The sequence below is a fragment of the Musa acuminata genome, chromosome BXJ2-3 (assembly GCF_036884655.1).
Source record: "Musa acuminata AAA Group cultivar baxijiao chromosome BXJ2-3, Cavendish_Baxijiao_AAA, whole genome shotgun sequence".
Classification (NCBI taxonomy): domain Eukaryota; kingdom Viridiplantae; phylum Streptophyta; class Magnoliopsida; order Zingiberales; family Musaceae; genus Musa; species Musa acuminata.
The window spans coordinates 2,622,709-2,647,689 of record NC_088340.1 but is presented as its reverse complement, the minus strand read 5'-3'; the positions used below and the strand labels follow the sequence as shown (position 1 = coordinate 2,647,689).

Sequence of the window (24,981 nt, the reverse complement as noted above, 5' to 3'; positions counted from 1 at the left end):
TCTCGGAGTGGCAGAATGGGTGATGCGTACAAGGAAAACTTCTCATCAGGAACATGACAAAGTCAAGCAAGGCCGACACGCTTTGCATGTCTTATCCTCCTCCCTAAAACCAGTGGTTAAGACTGCGAATAGGCAGTGAAACCGGAGAGAAATTCAAGGAACACACGCCACATTAATTGGATTTACTTGAGGACTGCAAAAGGCATTGTGGCAGAAGCTGATGAGACCGGGAAATCCTCAGACTCCAACTTTGAATGCTCCAATAATTTGCTCATGAGTGGTCTCATCAGTGTCGCCATCAGGGTTCGTGATCTAGATCAGGAACAGCACCTTCTTGGCTGCTCCTGTGAGCTTGCGGAAGACAAATGCAAATGCCAAACCCTGCAAAGTGGTTCCTACACAGAGAAGAGTCCAGTGGATCCCCTAATACTCAACTGGTCCGGGAGCGTGGGATGGCGTCGTCTCTATCTCATTGACAGCCTCATCTTCCAGTCACATTATTACAGCACCGCCGCTGACATTCTCAGTACTCCTCTGTTGCAACTCTATTATTATTTGGTTGTCGATAGGAATCTCTGTGCAGAGCCGTAGCATCGGCGGACACCACACATCCGACGATCGGAATCCATCCACACAAGCCAAAGTAACAACGATTTCCATTGCTGTAGTAGTAAACCCCGAAGATGAAAGTACAATACCTCACTCCCTGATGTGGTCATGAGATGCATGGCATTTGTGGAAGAAGGACAAGAATGCGTTTGGAATTATGATTGTGAAGGGGGTGGCTTGCATCAATACATCCCGCAATTTGCGGATCGATTCAACCTTAACATGCTCACTTTGGTCTTGAAGCATGCAAGTAAACAGTGATGCTGACGGAGAGACACAATGAAGCTCAATCTTCCTCGATAGCAATATTCTAATCTCTTCGCCGGGGATCATCTGATAGACATTTCAACCTCTGCAGCTCATGTAGGGACAGGAGCCTCATGCATCGAAATCATGCTTTCTGCCTTCCCCATTACACCACTGTCTGCTGCAAGAATATCTTATATTATAAAACATATTAACTCATCATCACCGTGAAGCTCCAAAGGCAAAAGAAACCAACCACAAATTGATTTCGTCACCTCACTTTCCCCTTGCCAAAGCAGCTTTTGGTCGATTTAGGTAGAAAGAAAGAATCATCACCTCACCCATGCTGGCTTAATCGAACAGCCTTTATGCATCAGTACTTCCCTTTCATGGCAGCTTCTTGCCCAATTCAGGTACAAAGATGTGTTCTTTCCGTGTCCACTGGGCTAACCACCGCAGAATTCATCGGAGAGAATTTCTAATTTTATCGGAATCCGATCCATCCATTGGCGGCCTCCGGTGACTTAGATGTCACTCGGAGCATTTATGGAGCTCACAGTCGAAACGAGCGATGATGTTTACCCGACAGGGATGATATTGGAATCCACGTCGTCGTGGCATCCATGGAACGGGGGTGTTCGGCTGAGCGAGTGTTTGACCAAGTGCATGTAAAACAGAAGATCATTTATCTTTAGGTATACATTTACCGCATGGGGATTTCCTATGCGCCCGTTTTTATAGGCAAGTGCTAACAAAACGGATCGGCGATTTAAACTCATCCTAACTAATTCCTCTCTGCCCGACGCCAAAAGCCTGCTGCGATTTTTGTTGTTGTGATTTATGTGATTCGCTCTGCGGTGGGATCTCAGATCTCGGTTTTTGCTGCCGCGTCGGGAGGCCTTAAAGAGGTAACGATCAATAGCTGGTTTGCCATGGTAAATCGAGATCTTGGATTGTGTCGATTGGTTCTGGGGTGTTCGGATCAGCAAGTGGGGAGTGGGAAGGGTTCTCTTCTCCTGGATTTTGGATTGGGTGATCGAGTGGTTTCGTCAGATTGGCTTTAAGAGAATCGCTTTTGGGTTTAATTGGATCTTGAATGGGGCTAACGGATATTTATGGCGGGTGTCGGTCTGAGAAGGGGATTTAATTCGTCGACTTCAATGACCTCTGAACAAATGCAGGTGCCGGGAAACTTGTTTCGGTAGACACTCCGGTTTCCTTGCGGCTGGATCTCGGCGATGTTGGAGCTCTCCCCGAGGTAACTGATGCTTTGTCTTCCTTTTACCGATCGATTCATCTCTAGATTTGTTGTGGATCTATCGTGCGCTGTGTTGTCTTGAGTTGGAACGATAAGAGCGTTAGAAAGATGACATCTTGGTTCTTTTTTGTTGTATTTTATAGTATTTATCAGTTCTAAAAGTTTTCATGATCGAAGAGTATCATGCTTTTCTTTCTTGTTTCCCTTCTCTGTCCGATTTCTTTTTTCTCTTTTCTTGAATTTTTTGTTAATATAACAGCAGCGTATGGACCTACGATTCTCATTTGTAGGAATCAGTTGCAGTTAAACACATATGAAGGCCGAGTTTTGAGAAAAAGGTTCCTCTTATGACTTTTGAGAAAATGAAAGGTAGGTGGTTTGTTTGGCCTTCAGAAATCTCAAATGAATACATGGAACTGATTAGTTTTCCTGCTTCTCAACTTGTACAATGTTCTTCCTTGCAGAATGTTCTGAGGGATCTTTTACTTACGATGAAAGAAAAGAAACAAGGCCTGATGTGGAGAACTACGAGGATGAGCGCAGAAGAACAAGAATTGCGTCTCTTAGGAAGAAAGCATTGCATGCTTCCACTAAATTCTCTCATTCTCTGAAGAAGCGAGGTAAGAGGAAAGTTGATTTCAGGGTTCCTTCATTTTCAATCGAGGATGTGAGAGATGCTGAGGAGGAGCAAGCAGTTCATGCATTCCGGCAAGAACTCATTGCCAAGGAACTATTGCCTGATAAACATGATGATTATCATACGATACTCAGGTTAGGAGCTCTGTTTCTAATAGTTTGATCACTTACTGTGTGGTCTTTCCCCCCCCCCCCTCCCCCCCTTGTTTGCAGTTTTAACTATGACATATTTGTAAAATGTGGAATTTTATGTATGATATGCTTATTTTATAACATTGTGGTTATGCCTTTTGTTTATTTCATGCAGATTCCTCAAAGCTAGGAGGTTCGACTTTGAGAAAACAATCCAGATGTGGGCTGAGATGCTTCGATGGAGAGAAGAATTTGGAACAGACTTGATTCTGGAGGTAAGGTTATCTTCACAGACCATGCAGCAGTTTTACATGCGCCAAGTATTATTATACATGTAAGTAAATCAAAAGAGTGTGACATAATCACATGTAATGCCGCTCATGAATACACATAGATATTTGATTGAGCCATTTATGGTAATTGTCTATTGGTTAGTAGGATACAACAAAGCCTGAAGAAATCCATCCACAAGAAATCCTCCACCAAATGCACCAGTTTCCTATATAAGTTGTGTGCAACGAAATGTAATCAATGGCATGCTCATAAAAAAACCAAACCTAGCATGTAACTTCAAATGCAACCATAATCTTATCATATTAAACTTTTATTTCATTTTATTGTTTCCATTGCATGAGATGGATGTCAGGCATGACTCATCACGTGTATTAGTTCACCTTAAATCATGAGTATATTCAAAGAGTTCATTTTCTTATGAATGCTATCTGATAGAGATACTAAATTTTGTTCAACTGTAGGACTTTGAGTTTGAAGAGCTGGAGGAGGTTTTGCACTATTATCCTCAGGGTTACCATGGAGTTGATAAGGAGGGAAGGCCTGTGTACATTGAGAGACTTGGGAAAGTTGAGCCCAATAAGCTTATGCACATAACTACAATAGATCGCTACTTAAAATATCATGTGCAAGAGTTTGAGAGAGCCCTGCATGAGAAATTTCCTGCATGCTCTTTTGCTGCCAAAAGGCATATTGGTTCAGCGACAACAATACTAGATGTACATGGTGTGGTATGTCGCTTGCATTCCTTCCCACAAGGTTTCTTTATTGTGCTGTAGATAGAAGCGCACATGTTTCAAATAATATATTGCATGGTCTTAACCTGCCGTAACATAGGCTCTGTCCAGAATGATGTAGCATTTATGCCCCCATTTGTCACTTCTTATAGTTTTATTAGAAGATGCTGGAGAATATGATGAAAACAAACTTCAGAAAATGAGGTTACATATAGACCATTACATGTTCCATGTGATGTTTTATGAAAGATAGCATGTGGTACCTTTAATTGCTCTCACTAGGACTTGAAATGAGATGTTAACAAGTGCAAAAGAGCATTAAGAAATTGGAGTCAATGAACACAGATAATCATTGATGTTAAATAAAATGTCTCATCTTTAATTTTAGAGTAAAATGTTTTTCCATATATGAGAAACATATTCTATATCCAACAATCCATTAAATTAAACTCTCACCGTTTATAGATGCTATCATGAGGCAATGGATAAAGATGCTATGTCAAATTTATTGTTCTCAACAGTACTTTATGTAAATGTGAGTCAAGTAGATATTTTATTGTTGACACCCAAATAGAGTTATCATAGGCTTGAAACTTTATCGAGTATTTACCACTGTTATAATATTTTGGTATTAATTATTCCAGCTCAATGAGATGCAATCTTGGCTATTTTGGATCTCAAATGTTAGCTTCTGTTCCTATATCATTCTTATGTTTAATTGCAATGAAGAAAAGATATGGCTAGTTCTGTACTAAAATTACATGTATTGCCCACCTCTGCATTACTCTACCTCCAACCATCAATTGAGTTGCTTCTTGTGATCTTGGTGTTAGCATATTCTGAACCTGTTATTCACCACTGTGGATTATAGGGCTTGAAGAATTTCAGCAAGACAGCAAGGGATCTCTTGCTTAACATGCATAAGATAGATGGCGACTACTATCCCGAGGTAAATTTATGTAAGATATTTGTCTTACGTAGCACTTAATATTGGAGGAAGGTCTTAAATTGTTTAATTTTCTGCAGACGCTACACCAAATGTTCATAGTTAATGCTGGCCATGGTTTTAAGCTTCTCTGGAATACTGTAAAAGGATTTCTTGATCCCAAAACAACTTCAAAGATACATGTAGGCTCAATTCTTTTGAAGAATTATGTCATTTACTTTGTCTTTCTGCTTCTGTTCTGAATGATAGGTATAGTTGATGCCATGTACAGGTACTAGGCACAAGGTACCAGTGTAAACTTCTTGAAGCAATCGACTCCAGGTTGGTGGGTCATTTCATGCTCTTGGGGTTTGCTTAGCAGATTAATTGTGTTTTTCTTTTTTACTTCCAGCCAATTGCCAGAATTCCTAGGTGGTTCATGTACTTGCTACAGTGAAGGAGGGTGCCTCAGATCTAATAAAGGACCATGGAATGACCCAGTTATAATGAAGGTAAGAATCTCATCGTCATTATTGATGTGATATCACATTTTATTTATGGTGAAACTCTGCCATGGTAATACAACTGTTTTGATCAACTGAGAGATCTATGACCCTTCTTTTTTCTGTAGATTGTAAATAGTGTTGGAGCAGCATGTATTAGGGAAATCAGACATGTATCTGATGGAGAACAGGCCAATGCCTCTTATCGTATGCGACATCAGTTAAAGGCAGGATGCTGAATTGCTAATAATTATCTGTAGTTGACTTTGTAGATGATCTACCACTCCTTATTGCTATATTGACTTCATATCTATGAATGGCAGAGAAGAAACAGCGATACGTCAACTGCTGAATCAGGATCTGATGCTGACGATCTAGGTTCTCCTGTCATATTTAGCACTGCTGAATATACTCATTTAGCCCCAGTTAATGAAGAAGTGAGTTTGATGTATCTGCTAAATAAATAGTCAGTATTAACTATTAAGAATTTTCAATTACCAGCTCCATCTGTGTTGGAAATGCTTCATGATATTATGGTAAGCATGATAATTCATACTCGGAAGATAATTGCACAGAAAAAAAATGGTACTTCAGCAAGGAATATAATAAGGATTTCATTTTCACCTTATTTGGATTAATTATATTTAAAGAAAGCATCATAGTTCATTTTGAAAGATTCTTCTAAGTTGATGTTTCCTCAGTGAAGGAGACCAAAGGCAGATGCATATTCTGAATATTCCTGTCAAAAATTTGTCAAAGATTATCATTTTTTTCCTTTGCCTATTTATACATTATTTGTTTGTGAAAACTTCTTCACTAGATCTTCTGCAAAGATAAGATTTCATTCAATTTTTCAATTGGTTCATCACTTTAGGGAATTTAAGAAGTACTTATGTGTAATCCTTTCCCAGATCACTACATAACTTGTTCATATTTCCGGCCTATTATTCTTCTCCAAAGTCTGGTTCAATGGATATTTTCTCCCAAAGATCATTATGTTTTAGTTTATTTTTATCACGAGCACGATGACATGTTTGAATAGTATCACTTGACATTGCTATTTATTTTGCTGGCCAAATTCGTCCATGTGATGCACGTAAAAGTCTGATGTGTAAACAGGTTACAGATGAATGGAACCAACTTAAGTTGTATATATCTTAGACATTCATGTATCATAATATTTTTTTATGTTACCTGGTCTATGTCACAAACTTTCTCTCATAAAATATACTCAAAATTAACCATTTTATCTAGCTCCTGTACTGCTTAGCCATAATCATTTTCAGCTCATGTTCAATCATTCACTAATATTCAATCACTTTGTCCTTCTATCTGCTTTGTGCATTTCTTGAATGTACTATGTGGTTTCTCATTTTAAGCTCTTCAATTGATGTAATAATTACTAAAAAAACTTAGTGAATTTCCTTGTTTGTCATTATCTTCACAGGTTAGAGGTGCAGATTCAACAGGTTACTACTTCAGCCGTGATGAACATTTGGTGTCAGTTTTTAAGCCTGTAGAATCTGGTGGAAAAGGAGCAGGATCTGCTTTGAAGTCATCCACTGAAATAAAAGATGATGGCTGTGCTTTTGCCACTGGAACATCAAATTCCCTAGGTATTATCAATTAATTCTTTATTCTATTCATATGCAACATTTTTATTTCAACAAAATCACCCTCTTTACCAAAAATAGTAACCCTATTTGGTCATAAAAAGCAAATTCGTGACTTCTATTGGCAATGTATCTTTATGTTAACTAAGTGTCCTTGTTTTTTGCTTTTGTTAAAGTTGACCTACATAATATTGATAATTTGGAAAATTTATGTTTATTTTTCATACTTCCAGGTGGCTTGTCAACTGATAGACACAATACTATCAAGGATGATGCTGAAGAAGGAAAACTACAATATATTTCTAGAGCATTGATGAAGCTGTTGGTAAAAGTGTTATCCTTCCTTCGAATTTTTCGAAGGAGACCAGAAAGGAGATTGGAGAATGTTCATCCATCAGATGTGTCGAGCCTGATACCTGATAACCATATAGTGAGTGAAGCTGTCAAGGAAGATAAAGTCACTCCTTACATAGAACGCCTCGAGAAGCTTGAGTTGATATTGAATGAACTTAGCCGCAAACCTGCAGAGATTCCACAAGAGAAAGAACATGCAATCCTAGATTCAATGAACAGGATAAAAAATGTTGAGTTTGATCTTCACAAGACAAATAAAGTAAGTCCTATCTTCTCTTTTTCTTGTTTTTCGGCACAGTCTTCTCTTTTATTTGAGATGATATTTCATATCTTAGTTTTTCAAATATGGAAATTTGAGTTTTAATATCTTACCAAATCCAAGCATTTTGCACGTTAACTTCTGCAATTATTTGAAAGAACTTTTTGCTAGAGTTTAGCCAGTGTAAATGTTATGATTCAATTCTTAGAGCTGGCTGGATGCCTTTGTTTCTCTATTTGACATGGTTGGTGCAGCATTTACAATGTTTTTGAAACAGCCATTCCATCAAAGTTATATTTTGGTGTGGTAAAATGTCTCACTTTTTTGGATACAGAAGTCCTTCAATCTTATAGAGGATAATAAATGAACAAATCTTCTTTTATATTTGTTAATTTTGTTGTTTTTCTGTCAAATATGTAAACGTTTCTAGTTTTCTAAATATTATCCATGAGTCTGCAACCTGGATATATTTATGGCTGGCCTATAATGTGAGATATCCTTGGTCCTGCTCAGTCCTTGCAGCTCTCTTACTGTTTAATATGTATCTTGTTTCTATTTGTCTTTCTCGTAATTTTTCTTTGTAATTTGTTTGTTATTTCTTGGTCGGGTTAATCTGATCTCAATTTCTCCATTTAGGTACTGCAATCAACTGTGATGAAGCAATTGGAGATCGAAGCAACTTTAGAATCTCTAAATGACACCAGTGTTAGGGTAAGTTGAGAAACACCATTATCATATTATAGATGGTCAGTTGCAACACGACTTTAACTACATTAGCTACTTGGTGGGCTTACTTTTCCTGTTTGTTATCTGCCAAAAGCAGGCTTTTGTTTTTCGTTTTTTTTTATATTTATTGTCTCAGTTTATATGTTTTAGACGGAAAAATAAATGGGTGAAATTCATTTCAAGTAATGAGTTTGATTTATTTTATTCTGCTTTTGCAGACATTGACCTTGCATCAAACAATTCTTCAGACTTTTAAATTTGTCAAATAGTCAGTCTGCCTTACCTTAGTAGGATGTAAGATCCCTTTGTGGATAATCTGTCTTTAGTCAATTAATCGTGGCTCCTATATATAGTATTTTTTTTCCATATCACTCTGTTACTTCCGTTTTAAACTTGCAATTATGATTTACTATGTATTTATACACTAATCCTGACTGGCTTTGGTTTCATGTTTTTTTTTGGTGCAGAGAAGAAAATTTTGTTGATACCTTGTGACACAGTAACTTTACACTTCTGATGTTCTGATCGAAACCAAAAGGACATAATTCCTTCCATACATCTTTTTTGTTTTTCTCGAGAAGAAAGAGAAAAAGAAGGGGAAGGAATGATGATCGAACTGCACAGAACTCTTATGAGCTGATTGTTTGGCATGCCAATCCAGACACTAGAGGGTCCAGTAAAAGAAGCAAAAAGAACAAGCAAAGAGCAAAATTCATAGATAATACATGTGTCATTTCCCGTTTACTGTTTTCTTTTCTTCTTTTTTCTTCTTTATCTTGAGCTTGTCCACCAGTTCTGTTTGTTGGATGCAGTAACGGAATTTATATGTAACGCTGCAGTTTGATGCTTGATCCTGGCTCAGTTACTGCCCGGTGGAGTTCCATTGTCTTCATCCAACCATTCCATCATCAGCATCGTCAAACTATACGATGACAAGTCTTACCAACTGGCGCATTGCTTGAAGAACGAGTTTGGATTATGGTATACTGATGAGGGATAGACGTCTAAAGGTTTTCTCTGACTACTATCTATTAGACCTAAAGTTACTACAGTATTCACTATTCATTTGAATTGTGTACTTGGCGGCACAACTAGACTTATCTGGTGTAAAAGCATTGCACAAAATGTCAAGCTCTGCTCTCTCACAGGAGCACATAAAAAGCTTCTGCTCATGTCTAAGATATGTGGATCATTGAAAGCTAAATTACTACATGTAGCAGTGAAGGCAACAGCTACTTTTTCTCGAGGTTCAAAGCAACGTTGAATCGGAGTAATAGCGCTCCTTTTTGTGTTTTGTCGTTCTTAATTTAATCTCGGGTTTTTGGACTTTGATATTGGATATCTTTGATTCAATATAAAAGTGATTAGATTGGATTCTGTGTACTTGTTAATTGCGTAGTTGTTAACGTGCACTTAGCAGGTTGATCGCATCGTAATAGTCTTGTGGCAGATCAGTTGAATCTAAACAGCAAATGCAGCAAGAATTGTCGTTGAACTGCTCTTCGTCGACATGCCGCAATCCGATACCATCGATTAGCTTGCAAGCCGTTCAACATTCTCAACTTGAAGTCTGACCGCAACACGGAGTCAATATTCCAACTTGGATGGGTCCCACACTGGACGTCTCGACTGCCCTCCGAAACGCCAAAGTATATATATATATATATATATATATATAAAGAGAAGGATAAAGAAATCCGATGAAAATTCACCACATAGTGTAATCTACAAATGTTATCCGGCATCAGCCAATCACTTCCACCCACGCCATCTCCGCCGAATCCTGTCATCCATCCTCCGCCGCACAACACCTCTCACCGCCACCGCCACAAGCCCACCCGACTGCCACCACAATCGTCATATCTGCCAACGCCATCCACCACAATCGTCTATCTAAAGAAAAGAGAGAGAGAGAGAGAGAGAGAGAGAGAGAACAAACAGTACTCCCTGCCAAACTCCCCCATGGCTTCCACTGTCTTCACCCCCTCCTTCCATGGCCTCCGACCCCTCAAGCCGACCGACTCCTGCAAGCTGCCCCAGACGCGGGCCGTCGCCGTCAAGCCTTCCCGCTGCGCCCGCAAACCCGGTTCGATCCGGTCGGAGCTGAACCCGTCGCTGGTCATCAGCCTCAGCACCGGCCTCTCCCTCTTCCTGGGCAGGTTCGTCTTCTTCAACTTCCAGCGCGAGAACGTGGCGAAGCAGGGCCTGCCGGAGCAGAACGGCGTGACGCACTTCGAGGCGGGCGACAGCCGGGCGAAGGAGTTCTCCGCGCTGCTCAAGTCCAACGATCCGGTGGGGTTCAACATCGTGGACGTGCTTGCTTGGGGATCCATCGGCCACATCGTCGCCTACTACATCCTTGCCACCTCCAGCAATGGATACGATCCCAATTTCTTTGGTTGAACCTTCTTCCCATATATATATATATACCTACGTCTTCTTGTTGTCGGGATCATATATACATATACATATATATGTATATGGGGATGTGATGACGGTGTGTTTATCGGTGTGGGGTGCTACTGCTTCTCTTTATCGAATGCAAAAAATTGCTTATACCATGTTTTTCTTCTTCTTCTTTTCATTCCTTTACATTATATATATATATATATATATATATATATATATATATATATATATATATAATTATACGAATAAATCTTCACGTTATGTTTTCTCTTTCCTCTCATATCCATATCAAGCAGAACACATATATGGAGAATTTCAAAGTGAAAATTGATTATCACTCAGATTCAGAAATAAGCCAATTAAATAATGTTGCACCAAAATAAAAATACTAAAAAACACAAGCAATTTAGAAATGAACTCACCAATATGCAATGAGTCTTTTGATTTAAAGAAGAAGAAATGCTTTATTGTCCAAACTTGGGTCATGAACATGACCAAATAATAATAATCACCTTGAAGCAGCAAAAGACATTATAAACATTATAAACACAGTGAGCCTTTCTCACCAAAAGCTTAATAAAAATACAATGAAAATATGCAATTGACAGACATTATAAACATTATATAGAAATGCTACTCCTTTAGACGAAGATCCCTAACTCAAGGGTTCAAAAAAGTTTTAGGCAGGAAATGATTAAATTCATCTTTCCTTAGAACTAAATACACAGAAATATCCTAAAACACATGGAAGGTACACAGGGTTTTTCCTCTAAAATTACGTGGGAGTGACACCGTTATATGACGGCAATAATTGCATGATGAACAAGACGAAGACAATACACAGTATCACCGTCTCGATAGAAAGACAAAGAGAGTACTTCAATACTCTACCATGCAGTCTCAAGACCTCTTGGGTCACTGATATATCCTTATCTAGTTCCTCCGCTCCTCTTCTTAACATCATAGGTTTGTTTTCAGCACTGTTCACCATAAGCATCATCTTTGACGGATCCCCAGATGGAGATCTCTGCTCCTCAAGAAGAGAAATGTGATCTTCTGCTAGAACACTCCAACTTTGAGTAGTTCTTGTCATGACCAAGTACCCGATTTCTGCCTCTATAATCTTCTCGAGCAGGTTTGAAAGCTCAACCTCCATCACCTTGCACTTCTCTTGAAGGAATGAAAGATTGGTACATTCTCTTTCCTTCTTCTTGAGGATCGCTTCAAGCTCAAGTATTTTTGATTCCTTGGCATTGACATTGGTTACTGCTTCAACTAATTTGCCTTCCAGATGCCCTATCTTCTGGTTCAGTTCAGCAGATTTGGCTTCGACACTTGGGGAGCTAGTCCCTTCTGTTTCTTCATATTGGTTGTCAGAATCATCAGATATTGTGTCTTTTGCAATTCCCCCAATATTTTGGATTTCTGTAGATATGCCATAAAAATAGATAACTTTATCATCGACATCAAAATTCGGAAAAAGACAAAAAGAACACATTAGGCACCATCATGTGGGACATAATGGATATTTCTTCTGAATCATGAATATCAAATTGTAACGAGAAATGTAAACAATTACAGAACTCGAGTCCTAAGACAAAATCAGAACAGACCACATATACATTTCAGCAACATGAAATCCCAGAAAAATGAGTTGATACATCATCAGTATTGTCCAAATTCCTAGGTGATAGTCAATAACTGTGTAAATGTTTCACTGCTTCAATATGAATTACAAGTTATTATGAAAAAAAGCAAGGAAAGAACATTTATACAAGTAATCCTGCCATGCAACTTCACCATGCAAACTGGGAAAATCTGCACTATTTGTTACTCAAACACATGCAAAAGAGATACCTATGGGGGCAACTGGAATCACAATCTACACACATGGCTAAGATCCTAACCGTGGATCATTTTGATCTTATTTCATTTGAAATTTGTTGGATCGTCTATTTACAAGCCACAGGATAAGATGCAAAAGAACAAAAAAAGATTAAAAAAATTCATGTAATCAATAAGTATTTAAAAAGCTCAAATTAAATCCCTTGCTTATGACCCAAAAGAACCTGGATGCTCACAACATGATACTCACTCATAATCAAGAGAGATTTCAGCCAAAAAAACAATAGCATAAGTCTGGAATTTCTATAAAGGCCAACAATAGTCATCAGAAATTACAAGATGTGGATCTAAAGCAACACTAAAGGCTATGAAGTGAAGCTAATATATCTTTGATAAAACATGAGTCCATTAGAAAGAACCTGTATGACTCTATTGAGTATATAAGAAAGCTAAGTTGTATCACTCTGCGCATCAAAGGTTAAACTAGGATCGTCCTATTTGCAGGTCTCTTGAAGGATCTGCACCAAAGTCTCATGACAGTCTAGATATTAGCACATCTATCTTGTTTCTTGTAGAACATTTTAATCTAAAATTGGCTCAAATTCAGCAACATTTTCCTAAACAGTTGCTGATGATCAATTTATGGTTACATTTGCCAGGGCACAATGACAAACAAATTAAAAAAAATACTCGACAGAATAAGCTCTATATCTTTTAAATAGGCTAAATGAATCATGTTTGATCACAAAGAACATGAAATATCAAAGTTCTTGACCAAAGGATACAGAAACTTAATAAACTATTCTAAAATTTTTACGACAAAGGTCGCTGGGAAAGGGAGAAGGGAAAAAAGCCATACTGATCATTGTTATAAGGACAGAGTAGCATACCATTTTCAAGTGCTTCTTTTATCGATTGGAGAGAAACAATTGATTCAAGAAAGGAATCAAGATCTGTCCCTGGTTGGCTGTTCTCACTTTTAGTATTATTCTCCTCCCCTGACAGATGCGCATATAAATCTTCTCTTGATGAATCTCCAACTTTCCCATTCTCAATGTAGAAACCTGATCTAACTTCCCCACTTAGCCTAGCATCATCACTCTGTTCACCATCAAAGTTGATAGATTTCTCACTCTGCTTCCCATAACTACCCATGCTGTCCACACGCACAAAAGCCATATTTGAACTCATCAAGTCAGATTCAATGCTTGAGTAGGAGTTCTCCATCTCATTCTTAACTCGATTTTCTCTAAATTTCTTACCAGTATTGATTCTGCCTCCTTTTGCCCGTTGGCCTCTTTGTTGGACAGCATGCCCTGATCCTTTTCCACCACCAATCCTTGTGTTGCTTCTGTCCCTCCCAAAACCAATAGCTTCGTACGGCAGCCTTGGAGCACTTGCAGCTGTAGATGACTTACTACTATGGTCATCACTATTCTCAGAGTCTATGCCTATACTGAAACCAGAAGCCGTGACTAAGAAATCGAGCTCTGGATCTAATGAGGTGGGGGCGACAAGAAAAGGAGTGCCTCCTATGTTCATCGACGCCAATGAAGCAGCTGAACCTTTACCTTCACCCTCTCCATCGCTCATGTGCTTGTTATCATCACGAGCCTTTGACGGCTCCGCGTGTGAAAGCCTGCGTCCCAGAATCTGAGCAGAATCAACATTGCTTATTACATCTTTGTTCGTATCCCTCCTAATTCTCCTCCTCCTCTTCAATCCATAACCCCTCAAAGGGGCCGGCTTCGACGGCACCACCTGGGTCGCTTCACCCGAACGAGATCCCACCGGATTCGAATGTGATCGCGCGAGTGGATCTTCGTTTGCCTTCACGGCCCCAGGAGAGGAAATATCTTCCGCTGGAGAAACACACCCTTTCTCCTCCCGAGCTGGATCTCCACCACCTATCTCAATTGGGGAAACGAACCGAGGAGGCTCTTCGTGGCCCATTTCTCCATTGAGCTCCACCTTTATTTCACCCAAAGAAGCCATCTTTTCTGGGGTTTCACTTCCCTTATACTCTTCCGGGTCGTCAGACCCCAATTTAGAGCTCTCCTCCTCCGTATTCGAACCAAAACTAAATAATCTACGACAACAAAGATCATTTACCAATCTCGGAGAACGTGACAACGTACCGCCGGAATCTTCGACAAAGATCCCAAATCCTTCCGAAGGTCAAAGAACCGAAGACGACGAGGAATTCGGCCCGAACCGAACGAAGATTGCAGGCAAAAACGTTCGAATTACAGAGTCGAGTCGCGGGTTTCGAGGAAAAATCGAACCTTTGCTGCGCTTCCTTCGTCGAAATCAGGGTTACTGAGGGCGGAAATATCGTTACATGGGAGGCAGGCGTGGAAAGGGAGAAAGGGGAGAGCTCGCAATCCGAGAGGGCGCGGGGAATAAAAGAGCCGTGGTATTATTCTTTAATGTGATTTATTACGTGCGACGATGTCAGTGGTCAGAAACAAGAGCGGCAAAGCGGAGTGCAGCACCCCTGACTCGGCCGACATACCATACAGGAAAAATGTAATTTAACACCAGGCCTTCATTACCGGGTCCCGCCAGATTCCATACGGGCCCCTTATTTAGGACAACAAGAAGACAAAGCGATCCTTTTTGGTGGGTCAGACGAGACACAGCAGCCGCGAAGGCACTCGTTGGATCGCATCTTTTGCTTGACCAATGCCACTCGATACGAAGAAAATTACCAAAGTACCTGAATCCGAATACGAAGAAAATTACCAAAGTACCTGAATCCGAATCTCTCTCTCTCTCTCTCTCTCTCTCGTGTGTCTTTGGGATTGCAAAACACACAAGACAATTAATCGTTCCGTTTACTGATCGTAAAATGAAATCATCATCAGGTTCTTGTGGATTATCTGACTCCCTATTAATTACACCGAAATAACACCGAATGTAATCACATATTTATTGGTTCTTATCTCCTCCATATTAGCAGTAAATTGCAAATCCAAGGCGTCAACTTGTTCTTTGATCTTTTGAAACCAACGCTTGCAGGATGTGTGCATGAGAACTGTAGTTGGAATCTGATTTCGCAGGAATCCAATAGAGGTTTGGTGAGCGTCGTTAAAACCACTACGATCGGTTCCTTTGGCCTGCGGTCTTGAGAGAGAAAGCTCGGCTACAACGGAGAGTTCACATCGGCAGAATCTATTGATTAATGAAGCCGTCAGCACAGTCGATGGGAAACAACGAAGGTAGAGAGAGAGAGAGAGAGAGAGAGAGAGAGAGAGAAATGAGATACGGACGATAAAGAAAATTTTACCTCAAAATATAAAAACTTAATAAGATTTTATTGATTCTTAGTATAAGAATCCCTTTATCATTTAATTAATGAGTCATAATTTACTAAAATTAAATATAAATCATAATACATATTAAATTTGGTATCATACATATTAGTTTTGAAATTTCATAATTATCTCAAGATACGAATTATTTTCTTGAAATTTATTGTCTTAAAAACTTGTAGCATTTAATGCTCATTACATCATCATTCTCAAGTGATAAAGAACACGGTTATCATCATCATTGTTATGATAAATTGATAAATCCTAAGTGTTAAACGTAAGTAAGGAAGAACTCATCCATGGGTTATCATTATTATTGTTACGATAAATTGATAAATCCTAAGTGCGAACATTAAGAGAAAAATTCAATCTTGTAAGTATTGTCATTAATTCTCTTTAAGAACTCGATCAATTTTAAATTTTTTTTGAATTTAGTGTGTGTTTTTGGTGAAATTTATTCTCTCTTCACAAAAGAAACCCAAACAAGATCTCCTTATTCAAAGATCTTCACACGATGTCTTTTCTTTATAAGCTTGGTTGCTAGCTACAAGTTTCTTCTTTACTTCTTTATGAATTTTTATCATGGTAACCACAAAATCCTCTTCCTTTGAACTTGATAAAGATGATTCAAGTACTTTAGCAATATCTAGATAGTGATTATAAGCAAATTTAGCACGAGATAGCATGAGATCTTATTGTTTTAGTCTTTTTATAACAAAGCATCGTAGTAGCAGATTACCCAAGATTTTATTTACATCTTCAATTTGTTCATCTATTTGAGATGATAGTATTACTATATAATAGGTAGGTGCCAAATTTCTATTATAAACTTTTCTAAAAATGACTAAGATATTTAGTATCTCTATAGATTTAGGAATTCTACAAGTTTGATCACTTCATTGAAATAAAGCTTAGAAGCATCTATCATCTTTTTGCAAGGAATAAAATATATCATTTTAAAAAATCGATCGATACAATAATAATAAAATTGTACCTTTTTAATTTTTTGGTAGACTAATTACGAAATCGATACTACTATCTTTTTCGGGAGCATTAGGATTTGGTAAAGGAGTATATGTGTCAAGATTCTGAATTTACTCTTTTGAACTATGGTATATCTTGCCTCTTTTTCGCATAATGTGCAACATGTCAGTAAATTGTAGGCCAAAAAAATTTGAGAAAGACTATTTTGTCTCTCGTAAAATAATCTTCTAATCCGTCATAGTGTAGTTCTTAGATAATATGCTCTCTTAGAGAATATTCATAAACACAAAATTAAGTTTCACCAAAGAAAATTCATCTTTCATAACATAATCTTCATGATGACTCTGCTGTATAACTCTCATATTACTCTAAAATCTTCATCATTAGAGTAATATTTCTTATCGCATCAAATCCTTTTAGTTGGGCACACATAGCATTAAAAAGTACAAATAATCAATTGAGTGCATATATAACTTTATTATATATTTCGTTTTTATGCTTAAAGACAAATATATACTATTGTAAAAATGTTACTCATTTTACATATTATCTTGAGATTTATTTGAGAATTTATATGTTTAAGAGTTTCATAATCAAAATTTAAGATAAATTCTTCTTGGATTAAATAATGTCTCTATTGTCGTAGTACTTGAACAATAACATAAAATTCAATATGAATAGTTCTTTCTCGTATTATTAAGTTTTTTTTATTAAAAAATATAGATGGATATTCTTCTTGCCTAAGTATTCCACCATTACCCATATAAAAAGTATCACAATCAACTTTAAATATTTTTAAAAAATTAATAAGATAAAAACAAGAGTAGTGGATAATTTCATCTTTAGTGGTTCAAAATTATTGTTTGCCTTAATTGTCCATTGAACTAATCTTTTTTTATGCAATCAGTTAGAGGAGCGACACTAATCCTAAAATTTTGAATAAATCGACGATAAAAATATTCCAACCCATGAAAACTCTAAACATCTTATAGGGATGTTGGTGTTGGCGAAGTATAGAATAGAAAAATTCTCAACATCTACTGGTCATTTATATTACTATTTCAAAGATCAATTTTAGAAAATAAATTGAGTGCAAGTAAGTATATCGAACATATCCTCAACATATGAAATAAAAAATCTATATTTATGGTAATCCGGTTGATAGCTCGACGCATATCTCGCTAAGTTTCATCATTCTTTGGAATTAATAGAACTACAATGACTTATGAACGTAAATTTTTTCAAATATAACTCTTGTGTAATATATTCATAATTTATTTATTTAACTCTTCTTCATGTTCATTTGGACACATCTAGTATTGAGATTTGTTTAGCAAAATTACTCTTAGAATTAGATCGATTCGACGTCGAATGTCTCGAAGAGGAATCAGGCCACTAAGAAGTTCTTCATGTCTTTGAATTATTCCAAAATAACTTCTATTTGAAGAGAAATTTCTATGGGATGCATGAGTTATTTAACAACTAACATAAATATAACTTTACATTCTTTGATCATTGTCGCTGATACGAACAAGGTTGTGCCTTCCGATAATAATCATCATTCACATGGAAGGTGCAAAGTACGCCAGTGGCCTTTGGATCAGCAGCTTCCTTCTTCTTCTTCTTCTTCTTCTTCTTCTTCTTCTTCCAATATCTGCTTGTTGATGAATTTAGCACCTTAAATTCTTGTGATTAATTACAAGGAAATTAACATATGTTTGCATGGCAACTTGAGAAGGGAATGGAGACACGCAGCTGCAAAAATATGGCCCATCAATTCTGTGAGGTAGAACAGGTGTTATCTAACCAGACTCGACGGAGGCCACAAGTCCTGATAGAAAATCTACTCATCACAAGATTTAATGGGGCCGCAAATGAATCGTCAGCCACCCACGCTCCAAACACTTCCTTCTTATCCGCTAAATATCCCACGTGTAGCAGTGTCATTGGCGGCCATGTCAGGGCCTCATCTTCCATAGGCGAACCTGATATCTAATTTAGATTCCCGTGCCCCACACCGCTCGAACCAGCCTCATATTTCTCTCTTCCTGCCGGCCTCCATTCGAACTCACTCCTCTCTGGTTTCATTTCCATTCCCCCCCTCAGCTACGACCGACAGGGAGAGGCAGGCAAGAGCGGCAGCAAACACCGATGGCAACTCAGGCTTTTCTCTCCTCGGTGGACGCTGGAAGGCAGCTCCTCGGGGGAAGGCCCCTCCGGTCTGCTCCCTCGAGATCTCTTGGTTCTTCGAGGAAGGCTTCGTTCGCCGTCAGAGCAGCTTCCACGCCTCCCGTCAAGGTCAGTCGCAACTTGGCACAGTAATCGTTTTGATCTCTTCTTGGATTAGCTTCTGCCGACCGGTAGTGTATGGAATAGCTTCTATCTCGTCACATGGATCCATGATCCGTCTGGTATATTTTGCAGCAAGGAGCAGACAGACAGCTCTGGTTTGCGTCCAAGCAGTCCCTCACCTACTTGGACGGAAGGTAAAGCAGAAGCAATATGAGTTCGCTCATGGATCATGAGCTCCCTCTTCACCGGAACTTAATTAACTTGTCGTGGTTGCAGCCTCCCCGGTGACTACGGCTTTGACCCCCTTGGCCTGTCGGACCCCGAAGGCACCGGAGGATTCATCGAGCCCAAATGGCTGGCCTACGGCGAGGTCATCAACGGGAGGTATGCCATGCTGGGCGCAGTAGGCGCCATCGCGCCCGAGATCTTCGGAAAGCTCGGGTGGATACCACCTGAGACCGCACTCCCCTGGTTCAAGACTGGCGTCTTTCCACCGGCCGGCACTTACAACTACTGGGCAGACCCCTACACGCTGTTCGTGCTGGAGATGGCGCTCATGGGGTTCGCGGAGCACCGGAGATTCCAGGACTGGGCAAATCCAGGCTCCATGGGGAAGCAGTACTTCTTAGGTCTCGAGAAGTGGTTGGGGGGGTCGGGAAACCCTATCTACCCTGGAGGACCTCTCTTCAACCCTCTCGGCTTTGGGAAGGACGAGAAGTCGATGAACGATCTGAAGCTGAAGGAGGTGAAGAATGGGCGGCTGGCCATGCTGGCCATCCTGGGCTACTTTGCGCAGGCGGCGTTGACCGGAGTTGGGCCGTTCCAGAACCTGTTGGATCACTTGGCCGACCCTGTGCACAACAACATCTTGACCAGCTTCAAGTTCCACTGAGGGTGCTGCAGCTCATCGTGACATGCTTTGTTGCCACAGATTTATCTATCCCTTGTAACATCCTATCAATATGAAAGGCATTTGTGACTGGATTAATATCATACATTATGTGGGTTTCACTGTCGGTCGAACTACATGTGTCTGTGCAGCGATCAGCAGCCAACCCCATCAACAATCACAGAATTCCCGTGTATCAAAAACAATTCAACCGATCAACTTCTTACTTCTTGATATCCTTCAATATAAACAAGCAAAGAACAAGTACATATTGTATCAAAAAAATTGCAAATTTCTATTGATTTTGATGAAAAAAAAAACCCAATTATCGGAAACAAATTCAGCCAGACATTATTGGAAACAAATTCACAGTATAACTAAAGCTCCTTCATACGACATCTGAAACATCATTTTACATTCTGCCCGATGCATGGCCTTTCCTCCCCTTTGCCAGAGAGATGAAAATCCAAAAAGGTTTTAGCAATGCAATGGTTTCTTTAGCTATCAGACAAACGTGAGTGAGCATTGCATTGCCGAAAAGGATAAGCGATGCAATGGTCACTTGAAAGGAGGAAGTATCCTCCTCCTACGCTTGGGAGTCTCTCTCTTCACGTACATCTTTTCCATTTCATTCAGAGCACGGCTTGATCCATCAGGCAAGCTAACAAATTTAAAACCACCACCGCTACCACGTTTATCACGGACACCTAACTTCTCGACGGTAAAGCTCCAGCCATCTGACGGCCGCCGCCTGCTATATTTGTGGAATTTTACCTCCCCAGCAACCTGGTGGAAGAAAAACAAAAGGACAAAAGTTTTACTAGTAAACGAGTCATGCAGGTCCTATACAGAAGAATAAACAGCATATAAGCCATACATGAGCCTGCTGATCCATTTAAAAAGACAGCTTCACTGTATTAAGCCTATCAGGGGCATATAATGTAGTTCCCTTCTTAGATTCTAATTTTTTGACAGAAGCCAAGAAAGGTAACAAAGAATTATCGGGCACAAATGTAATAGTCAATAGCAAAATAGGCTGTCAGAAGAAACAAGCATCAAAATTTCGAAACTTGGCATGAATTGTTACAGTGCCTAACCAGTCCCGACTTATACAAATATTCAGTTTTCAAATGATACCTAAGCATGATCTCCATCCACATTCTCCAAATCATGATGTGCATATACAGTAATTCCAATAAATGATACCTAAGCATGATGTGCATCCACATTCTCCAAATCACTGTTATGAATTCCACTCTACATATCTAAACTAAATACAAAAGCAGTTAGGTACCATGGAGATCTGACATTGACAGCATTCAATACTATGACATCGGGGAACATAATTACGACAGAAAAGGAAACAGAGAGATGCAAGTCCGATCTATCCAGTGAAAAATGATCCGCTAACAAATTAATGCACAATGTAAGTGTTTTCTAAACATTGCAACCAAGATCATGAAAGAAGAAATATTAGATGAGTAATGGCCAAAATAGCAATCCAAAATCATCAGCTAACCTAGGAGGTGCCATGTATCTCGGCGAGTACAATGTTAAATTTAACCAGTGAAAACACAATCTCCATTCGATGTTAGAAATGATCAACTATCTTTTCTAATGATCGCATTAAAATGCATCTTTTTTGGTGCATTAAGAAGAAATAATAACAGTAAGTCAGATAACTTACTTTTTTCTTATTGAAATTCAGTTTTTGTACAAATTCTTCATACAGCATTTGATCTTCCTTCACCGAGATTTCATAAAGAACTTCGTCACGATCTCTTGTGGTGCCATCCCAATCCTCAGGCATGATCTTGAAGTCAGGTTTGTACGGAAGAGAGGCGACATGAAATTCCCTATCATGGGAATTGAAAAACCTGCAAGTGAACAGAAATGAAGTGTTAAATCCGCAACAATACAGAGGTTGATTTCAGTTCTTTTGCAAGTTAACCTTAATGCCAATTTGACCAAATTTAATTAACCCATTAAAGGTATCTAATATTTTTCTAAAATTTGGCAAGAAAAATCAATTAAATTCAGTTTTTCCTATCCCTGCTCTATAGTGGAGCAATTCAAATTAACACCAAAGCTAGAAAAAGGCAAGATATCCAAAATCAAAATTATGTAACATGTCATATTGATGTCAAATATTCAAGAGTAGCAATTCCATGCAATGCCAGTGCAGTAGAAAATTTCCAAATATTATACACTTTAAAAAATTGAGACAAATCAATATTACCCAACAAATTACAACATGAACCATAACAAAGTTTCGCAAAGCGTTGCACATGGTTATGAACTAATTTATCAAAGTTGCATCAATCAGCTAATTTTACACTGAATAACAGAACTGCATAAGATATAAAGAAAAGCAATTTGTTATTCAACATTATAAGCTTCCGCTGGGCTAGATGAAAGAAGTAACCAAGCACATAAGACAGGGAGCAAATGGGCGATAAAATATAAAGAAAAGAGTCTCTTTCCCTTTTACTTCCATGCTATAAACTTCATCATCAGGCCTCACTGATAGATGCCCCTTCAAAAATTAAGACAAGTAAATATTTCTCAAGTAACTACAATATGAACCATAACAAAGGTTTGTGAGTACCGCTGTATGCAGTTATGTACTAATGTATGTAAGTTGCATCAATAAACTCATTATATACTGATATCAGATCTCTATGAGATATGAAGAAAATAAATTTGTTGCTCAACAGAAAAAACTTCCATTTTGCTAGATGAAAGAAGAAAACAAGCGCGTACGACAGGAAGTAAATGAGACATAAAACATAGAGAAGAAAAGAGTCGCTAGCCCTTTTACTTTCATGCTATACATTTCATCATTGAGCCTTGCTAATAGATGCCCCTTCTCTTTCCCAATTAGACTGAATAACACCTATTTCTACTGTTATAAGGACTATATCATTGGGAAGCTTGCTAAAGTGTCTTGCAACCAATCAGTCCACTTTGCCATATTTCTCAATCACTATGAGCATATCAGTTATTAACAATATGTTCTTTTTCCTTTCTAAATACATATCCTAACAATATTTTTAAGAAGTTCCAAACTTAATGACATCACATTTGGAATGTGAGATAGATCATGTTGGAGAGCTGCAAGCCTCCAACTCCTGTACAATTTTTTTTGCACTGTCTAACTTAAATGCCTAGTTTCATAATTTTCAGGTCTGACCACTTTATAATACGATACGAATAACTGTTTATTTTCAAGGGGTTGCTTGCTCACCCTATGCTTTCTTAAAAAGTCCTGTTCAGACTGATGCAATCAACCCGGTGCAATTAAATAGAGACAAGTAAATTAAAGAACCATATAGAATCCCTCATTAAAATTTATAGAGACAATATGAATCTCCTTTTAACTTTTTAATCCAATAAGACTCCTAAATTGAGTCCTACATATGATTAGTGTTGACTCAATTAGATTCCTACAGCAAAATATAAAAAACATTTATGTGTTTTACCTATTCAACAAATTCGATTGATTGATACAAGTTGATTTTTTGTTCGATGAATCAACGAATCAATATATAGACTAATAGCTGCTTCAGCGGCTGCAATGGCTATAATAAAGATTGAGAAATTGTTTTTCTTTAATTGGCAACCATCAAATATATCAGAAAATGTTACAAGATTGATATTAACCAAATTTAGCATAAGCTCAAGACACATAAGTGCTATCATCTATTTCCCCCTTTGATGTATTATCTCTCACTTACATAATAAATAGCATCATAGAGTTTTGTCATCACCACGAGGTAACTTATGAAAAATTAATTTTGCAAAGGTCATAATATACGGAGAATCAAACAGCTATCCCCATTTCATCTAACAAATCAACTACTAAGCACTTCTTTTTAATCATATCCGATGCTAAGCTCAAATATTAAAAGGTAGGAAACAATGGCTTAAATTAAAAGAAACATGGATTAAGGAAACATTTAAAAAAAAAGCTTTTTTTTCCTTCTTTCATTTTTCACTTACTCGGGGAAGTTGTCCAGCAAGATCTCGACCGAGTCATCCAATGGTTTCCCACGCTTCTTTTCCTCCTCCTCCTCCATCTCTTTCAGCCACAGGATGGCGTGCACCCTCTGCCGCATGATCCGGTAATCCTTCGCCAGTCTTTCCACCGTGTACACCTCCGGGTTCTCCTTATGGAGCCGGTACATCTCCGCTTTCTCTGAATCTTTAAGGTATGACCCCCTGACCCCGGGCTCCCTCACCTGCTTCAGGAGATGGTACGTCTCCATCAGCCGCTCCCTCCACCCATTCACGAACGCCTTGCTCTCCTTGTTGTCCTTCTCAAGCATTCGCAAGATCTCATCTTCGTCGTCCATCGCCTGCGCCTGCGCCTTCAGCTCGCTCGTCGGCGAGACCTGGCGGCCGACGGCCTCCCCATCGAAATGTTCCTTCGTCAGCCCCGTGGACCAGGAAGACGCCTCTCCCCAGTCGAGGCCGCCGGAGGAGGAAGAAGAGGAGGATTGGGGCTGGTCGGAACCACCCCAGGGATCCTTGGTCTCCCCCTCTCCGCCGCCTCCAGACTCGCCGAAGCCGGAGGAGGAGGAGGAGAGGGAACGAAGCCTGGTGGAGAGGAGAGCGATCGATCCGAATGGGACGTTTGGATCGGTGGATCGAGGAGGAAGCGGGGAGGATCTGACGAGGGAGACGAGGTGACGGGGCAGGCGGCGACGGAAGAGGAGTGAGCGTGTCGACGACAACATCTCGAGTGGGGTGGGAATGAGACTATTAGGTTTTCTTGTAGCTACAGAGCTTTTCTTCTTCCGCCATCGAAGACGGGGTTTACCTTCAGCTTCTAGGGTTTATAGAAGTTCCCCGGATGGGTGCGGATCCCCTCCAATGATACCTTTAATTCAAACCCTACAATTCCTGCGTCACGTCTGTTCGTCACTGTGGGTCCCATCGCTGGGCTGAAACACAATC

At 39.1% G+C, this 24,981-nt stretch overlaps 5 protein-coding genes across 10 annotated transcripts; 3 read left to right on the top strand and 2 right to left on the bottom strand.

The window, feature by feature from the left end:
* The first annotated feature begins 1,228 nt into the window (after positions 1 to 1,228).
* LOC135606897 (phosphatidylinositol/phosphatidylcholine transfer protein SFH13-like) lies at positions 1,229 to 10,850 on the top strand. 6 transcript variants are annotated; one of them, XR_010485006.1, is made up of 18 exons: positions 1,231 to 1,763; positions 2,037 to 2,113; positions 2,404 to 2,482; positions 2,578 to 2,884; positions 3,057 to 3,156; positions 3,637 to 3,903; positions 4,781 to 4,858; positions 4,936 to 5,037; positions 5,127 to 5,176; positions 5,247 to 5,346; positions 5,466 to 5,564; positions 5,661 to 5,774; positions 6,785 to 6,953; positions 7,184 to 7,563; positions 8,200 to 8,274; positions 8,508 to 8,583; positions 8,757 to 9,016; positions 9,129 to 10,850. XR_010485006.1 is itself a non-coding variant. In XM_065098250.1 (17 exons), the coding sequence occupies exons 3-16, from the start codon at positions 2,461 to 2,463 to the stop codon at positions 8,556 to 8,558; spliced, it is 1,914 nt and encodes a 637-aa protein (XP_064954322.1). In that variant the 5' UTR covers positions 1,229 to 1,763; positions 2,037 to 2,113; positions 2,373 to 2,460; the 3' UTR covers positions 8,559 to 8,583; positions 8,757 to 10,850. The 6 variants fall into 6 exon arrangements, 5 of the variants coding, with proteins under 5 accessions (XP_064954322.1, XP_064954321.1, XP_064954319.1 ...); XM_065098250.1 differs by having other exon boundaries at positions 1,229 to 1,763; positions 2,373 to 2,482; positions 8,757 to 10,850; XM_065098249.1 differs by having other exon boundaries at positions 2,417 to 2,482; positions 8,757 to 10,850.
* Positions 10,180 to 10,850, top strand: LOC135606899 (photosystem I reaction center subunit V, chloroplastic-like). The gene has a single exon (XM_065098252.1). The coding sequence runs from the start codon at positions 10,252 to 10,254 to the stop codon at positions 10,690 to 10,692; it is 441 nt and encodes a 146-aa protein (XP_064954324.1). The 5' UTR covers positions 10,180 to 10,251; the 3' UTR covers positions 10,693 to 10,850.
* A 539-nt stretch (positions 10,851 to 11,389) lies between these two features.
* LOC103976968 (WPP domain-interacting protein 1) lies at positions 11,390 to 14,927 on the bottom strand. The gene is made up of 2 exons (XM_009392341.3): positions 13,434 to 14,927; positions 11,390 to 12,123 (listed from the first exon to the last, which is right to left on the bottom strand). The coding sequence occupies exons 1-2, from the start codon at positions 14,536 to 14,538 to the stop codon at positions 11,474 to 11,476; spliced, it is 1,755 nt and encodes a 584-aa protein (XP_009390616.2). The 5' UTR covers positions 14,539 to 14,927; the 3' UTR covers positions 11,390 to 11,473.
* Positions 14,928 to 18,901: 3,974 nt separating this feature from the next.
* LOC135606895 (chlorophyll a-b binding protein 8, chloroplastic-like) lies at positions 18,902 to 20,144 on the top strand. The gene is made up of 3 exons (XM_065098245.1): positions 18,902 to 19,139; positions 19,266 to 19,327; positions 19,410 to 20,144. The coding sequence occupies exons 1-3, from the start codon at positions 18,993 to 18,995 to the stop codon at positions 20,023 to 20,025; spliced, it is 825 nt and encodes a 274-aa protein (XP_064954317.1). The 5' UTR covers positions 18,902 to 18,992; the 3' UTR covers positions 20,026 to 20,144.
* Positions 20,145 to 20,387: 243 nt separating this feature from the next.
* Positions 20,388 to 24,855, bottom strand: LOC135606894 (protein GAMETE CELL DEFECTIVE 1, mitochondrial-like). Its single transcript, XM_065098244.1, has 3 exons — positions 24,025 to 24,855; positions 21,710 to 21,899; positions 20,388 to 20,808 (listed from the first exon to the last, which is right to left on the bottom strand). The coding sequence occupies exons 1-3, from the start codon at positions 24,759 to 24,761 to the stop codon at positions 20,581 to 20,583; spliced, it is 1,155 nt and encodes a 384-aa protein (XP_064954316.1). The 5' UTR covers positions 24,762 to 24,855; the 3' UTR covers positions 20,388 to 20,580.
* Between the last annotated feature and the right edge of the window lie 126 nt (positions 24,856 to 24,981).

What these genes read in the sequence shown, in the direction of transcription:
- LOC135606897 (XM_065098250.1), top strand. Translation starts at nt 2,461, where the DNA reads ATGACTTTTGAGAAAATGAAAG. An exon ending in CTTGAAGCAATCGACTCCAG is followed by an intron (nt 5,177 to 5,246) that starts GTTGGTGGGTCA and finishes TTTTACTTCCAG; the next exon opens with CCAATTGCCAGAATTCCTAG. An exon ending in TAAATGACACCAGTGTTAGG is followed by an intron (nt 8,275 to 8,507) that starts GTAAGTTGAGAA and finishes CTGCTTTTGCAG; the next exon opens with ACATTGACCTTGCATCAAAC.
- LOC135606899 (XM_065098252.1), top strand. Translation starts at nt 10,252, where the DNA reads ATGGCTTCCACTGTCTTCACCCCCTCCTTCCATGGCCTCCGACCCCTC.
- LOC103976968 (XM_009392341.3), bottom strand. Translation starts at nt 14,538, where the DNA reads ATGGCTTCTTTGGGTGAAATAAAGGTGGAGCTCAATGGAGAAATGGGC. An exon ending in AAAAGAAGCACTTGAAAATG is followed by an intron (nt 12,124 to 13,433) that starts GTATGCTACTCT and finishes GCATATCTACAG; the next exon opens with AAATCCAAAATATTGGGGGA.
- LOC135606895 (XM_065098245.1), top strand. Translation starts at nt 18,993, where the DNA reads ATGGCAACTCAGGCTTTTCTCTCCTCGGTGGACGCTGGAAGGCAGCTC. An exon ending in CTTCCACGCCTCCCGTCAAG is followed by an intron (nt 19,140 to 19,265) that starts GTCAGTCGCAAC and finishes TATATTTTGCAG; the next exon opens with CAAGGAGCAGACAGACAGCT. An exon ending in CTCACCTACTTGGACGGAAG is followed by an intron (nt 19,328 to 19,409) that starts GTAAAGCAGAAG and finishes TCGTGGTTGCAG; the next exon opens with CCTCCCCGGTGACTACGGCT.
- LOC135606894 (XM_065098244.1), bottom strand. Translation starts at nt 24,761, where the DNA reads ATGTTGTCGTCGACACGCTCACTCCTCTTCCGTCGCCGCCTGCCCCGT. An exon ending in TTGCTGGACAACTTCCCCGA is followed by an intron (nt 21,900 to 24,024) that starts GTAAGTGAAAAA and finishes GTTCACTTGCAG; the next exon opens with GTTTTTCAATTCCCATGATA. An exon ending in TGAATTTCAATAAGAAAAAA is followed by an intron (nt 20,809 to 21,709) that starts GTAAGTTATCTG and finishes TTCTTCCACCAG; the next exon opens with GTTGCTGGGGAGGTAAAATT.